The sequence below is a fragment of the Aphis gossypii genome, unplaced genomic scaffold (assembly GCF_020184175.1).
Source record: "Aphis gossypii isolate Hap1 unplaced genomic scaffold, ASM2018417v2 Contig00433, whole genome shotgun sequence".
Taxonomy (NCBI): Eukaryota; Metazoa; Arthropoda; class Insecta; order Hemiptera; family Aphididae; genus Aphis; species Aphis gossypii.
The window spans coordinates 64,330-68,749 of record NW_026083103.1 but is presented as its reverse complement, the minus strand read 5'-3'; the positions used below and the strand labels follow the sequence as shown (position 1 = coordinate 68,749).

At 32.0% G+C, this 4,420-nt stretch overlaps 2 protein-coding genes across 2 annotated transcripts; one reads left to right on the top strand and one right to left on the bottom strand.

Moving 5' to 3' along the window:
* The first annotated feature begins 924 nt into the window (after positions 1 to 924).
* Positions 925 to 2,323, top strand: LOC126554124 (transcription factor Adf-1-like). The gene is made up of 4 exons (XM_050209227.1): positions 925 to 1,090; positions 1,215 to 1,365; positions 1,443 to 2,050; positions 2,292 to 2,323. Exons 1-4 carry the CDS (start codon positions 931 to 933, stop codon positions 2,321 to 2,323), a joined length of 951 nt encoding a protein of 316 aa, XP_050065184.1. The 5' UTR covers positions 925 to 930.
* LOC126554119 (uncharacterized) lies at positions 1,630 to 4,062 on the bottom strand. Its single transcript, XM_050209223.1, has one exon. The coding sequence runs from the start codon at positions 3,176 to 3,178 to the stop codon at positions 2,393 to 2,395; it is 786 nt and encodes a 261-aa protein (XP_050065180.1). The 5' UTR covers positions 3,179 to 4,062; the 3' UTR covers positions 1,630 to 2,392.
* Positions 4,063 to 4,420: the final 358 nt, after the last annotated feature.

The following is a 4,420-nucleotide window of genomic DNA, read 5'->3' as shown; positions in this document are numbered from 1 at the left end:
AAAAAAAAAGTTTGAGGGGGAAAATTCCCCTTAAAATTTTACAATCTCCGCAGTCAAAAGTGCGCAGAACATACATTATGGTTTTTGAAAATCAGTGTTTTTTTACTGGTACATCGGAGAAAAAAAAGTTTGAGGGGGAAAATCCACCTAAAAATTTTAAAATCACCGCAGTCTGGTAGAGCGGAGAAAAAAAAAGTTTGAGGGGAAAAATCCCCCTTAAAAATTTGCAATCTCCGCAGTCAAAAGTGCGCAGAACATACAAATGTATACTACTACGGTCGCCGTTACAGTGAAACTGCCGCCCGACAGTCTCAATCATAACATGTAAAATGATACGGCCGGTTTGATGGAGGGCCGGAGGGGGCAGGGAGAATAAGCTGCGTATTATAGACTCTATTGAGACTGGGTTCACGACAATAATTGCCGTACCGCGCGCCGTTCTTAGTCGCTGTCATAATTAATGCATTTTTATAATTAATAACTATAACACGTTTACTACAGGGTTTTATACTATCTTATATTGATATTTGTTATATTTCTAATTATTTTAAAAATGCAAAAAGACAATATAATAGACATATTATTAATTAGTGGTTTTAATACTTTAACTTACGAACAAAAAAATCAAATTAAACTTAAAAATATTAACTAAATATATAATACTATAATATTATTAGATTTTCAATAACAGGGTTTTTCTTGTTCGTTGTTGTACGTAGCTTATGTTAAATAATTTTAAAGGTACGTTTTCTCTGCAGCGATCAGCCGCGGCGTCCAAACGCGGCGTCGAACGCTGTACTATTGTACTAAGTATTTTGAATGTGACCGTTTTCTTATACGCGTTCGTCGCTGCGTCTAGAACATTTGACGCGGCGTCTGGCGACAGCACTGGTCTCGGACCAGTATACCGCGTCGAACGCCAGCGACAACATGTCCAAAAAGTTTATTTTTTCCGCTGCAGAGGACGAAATCCTCATAGAGGAAATTCAAAAAAATAAAGTTATTTATGATAGTTCAGATAAAAACCATAAAGATAAAATTATGAAAGATTCCTTATGGTCGGAAATTGGGATAAAGCTCAATAGAAATAGTAAGTACAAAATATATGTATAAATTAATCATTTATAATAATATTATATTATTATATTATTATATAGCCATAGGTATTAATATTATTTCGTTATTATAATATATATATTTTTTTTTAATTATAGTTGATGACTGTAAGAAAAGGTGGAAAAACATGCGTGACACATACATGCGACAAAAAAAAAAATTGCCTACTGGGTCGGCGACTTCAGACAAAAAAAAATGGCCTTTGATGGACTATCTATCGTTTTTGGATACGGTTGAATATGAAAGACAGTATGTATAAAGTAGAAACTAGCTAGATACATTTATTTTAAATTACCTATATTATAATATTAAAAATATTATTTTAGAACTTGTACAAATGTTGAAACGCAAGAAACGACGACAGAACAAAATATTATGTCCAACGATTTATTCAGAGACGAAGAAGACATCGTGGACGTGGAGAATGAAAGCTGTAACAGTGAAACCGAAGTATTGAATTTACCAGCAATTTCATTTGGAGGGAAACGATTACGGTCTAAAGACGATAAATTATCAGCAATATTAGCCAAGAGATCTAAAGAAAGAAATGAAATGTTATCAAATATCCAGGCACAAAATAATTTATTAGCATCGCTGGACCAAAAAGAGGACGAAGTCGACGTTTTTTTTAAAAGTATTGCCATGACCGTCAAAAAACTCCCTTCGCGAGCAATCAACGAAGCTAAGCTGCGAATATTGACAATGGTGAATGAGATTGAAGAAAAATATGTGGTTCCTGATCATACTAAAACCATTCAACCTAATTATGTTCTGCCTTTAAATAGCAACAACATGGCACAGTGGTTATCACCAGCCAACTCGTACACCACTGCTGCGTCGAGTTCTTCATCTGGATACATGCAATACAATAATGATAGTAACAGCATGCCACAGTGTCCATCGCCGGCCAACTCATCCAACACTGCTGCATCAAGTTCTTCGTGTGGATTTATACAATATAACCGCGATGAATATAATTAGGCCTACATATTATATTTGTTTGTTGTATACTTATTATATTTAAGTACATTTTATATTTTATAAATTAATATTAAAGGTTATTTTGGTTATTTTTAATTATTATTATTTGTTTTGATTTTATTTAACTTGTGAGTTTAAAAATAAAACCTAAATTCAAGAACATTTTAATTATTTTTGTTTTTGATATTTATTAGATAACCAACTGGCAACTACTATAAATAAATGAACACAGTACACACAATATTATCGTAATATTAATAATAATGGTATATTAATACAAAACATGTATAATTATTTACATTTGCCATGGTACAGCTCCTATATTAGCAAAATAATCTTTAAAAATATCTCTTACTGTAACTCCTTCCGTATTTATAAATCCACTTTCCCCAGAAAATGACCTCATGTTATTTACAGTTGAATATTCCTGATCAAATTGATAGTATGCTTTTCCATTGTGTTCTAAATATGCATCACGTAACATATTGTGTAAACAACATGTAACAATGATTAAATCATCAACTGTTGTTGGAGCAATATTGATTGGCTGATAAAACACTCTGAATACTTGACTTAGTAACCCAAAAGCATTTTCGGTTACTCTTCTAGCACGGCTAAGTCTGTAATTGAAAATCGTTTTGCTGTTATCTCCTCTTGCTGCTTTTTGAGAAAACGGCCTCAAAATATGTTTGTGCAACCTAAATGCCTGATCTCCTAATATAACGTGAGGTGCTATAATATCAGTACCAGGAAGGGCACAATCTTCTGGAAATTTAAATACACCATTTAAAATTTGTTGTCCCATTGTAGACTTTAAAAAAATACCGCTATCTCCTTCTTTTCCATATGACCCGACATCGATTGCTACAAATTTGTAATTTGCATCAACCATCGCCAATAAAACAGTTGAAAAATAATCTTTGTGATTAAAAAACAAAGAACCTGAATTATTAGGACAACGGATTCTTACATGCTTTCCATCAATTGCGAGAATGCAATTAGGAAAGTTCCACTTTGTCCAAAATTCATCTGCCTTAGTTTTAAAATCAACCATAGTTGGATCTGGTAAAAAAATTGGCATTAAATTTTGTTTTAAAACTGTCAATGTTTCCTTTACTATTATACTGATATAACTGTAGGATATACGAAATGCAAATGCCAATGAACGAAAAGATTCCCCGGTGGCTAGATATCTACAAAAAAAAAAATTATAAAAAAGTGGGTAAGTGAGTGTCGCTTTGCTGTACAATACGTTACAAGTCACTATAATGGATGGTATAACATTTTAATTCAATAATAAAATTTGTAAATTTCTAATTTGATAAATGTTATCATAATTTAAACTTTAAGTGCTTAATAAGAATCTTGCTAATCTATTTTTAAACTTATATTGTAACAATGCTTATATTTACCTTAAAGTAACTGCCAATTTTTCTTCGGGTATTATTGGTTCATGCCATCGCATTGTTGGTGTCTTTTGTATTTGATTTTTTATCAAAGACAAAACAAAATCAAATTGTCGGCGATTTAAACGAAAAAACTCTCGAAATTTAATATTATCGGTAGCAAGATGGCCTTTGATTAATTTTTCGAAAAATCCTTCTGATTTTCTTGTCGAAAATAAATTTGATATTGGTTTCCTTTTTTTATTTTTTGTATTCATTAACAATTGATCATCTTCTTCTTCCTCTCTCAATAACTCCAATATAATTTTATTATTGTTTAGCATTATTTGACGATGCATTTTTTTTCAATTTAATTATTATAAAATTATAAAAAAAAAGGAAAACACATTCGCACAGGACGACAGTTTAACTATGAATGATATCGTGATTGTTTTGTAGGAATCGCGGCGACTGCGCGCTGTAGAGAAAACGGTCGAGTCGCGGCGTTTGGACGCCGCGTTTGATTGCGTCTGGACACCACGTTTGGACGCCGCGGCTGATCGCTGCAGAGAAAACGTACCTTAAGTCTCCCCAGAATATTAACTCACGAGCCGCTACTGTTTATATATTGTTTTATTTTTTAATTGCACATCTGGTTGAATTTTGTATGCATTGATTCGGGCTTCGTGTGGTGTACATTTGATTGTCCTATGTTTTGTATTATTATAATTGTGTATAATTTTAAATGTTGTATTATACCAATTCCATGTACCTGTGGCTGTGAAATGTTTGTATATATTATTTTTAAGAGTTTGAATTACGCATTCACCAATTGAACATTTTATAACACTATATGTACTATAATGTTTAATTTTATATTTTTTCATTAAATCTTGAAATTCTTTATTGTAAAACTCAGTACCGTTATCTGTCTGTAA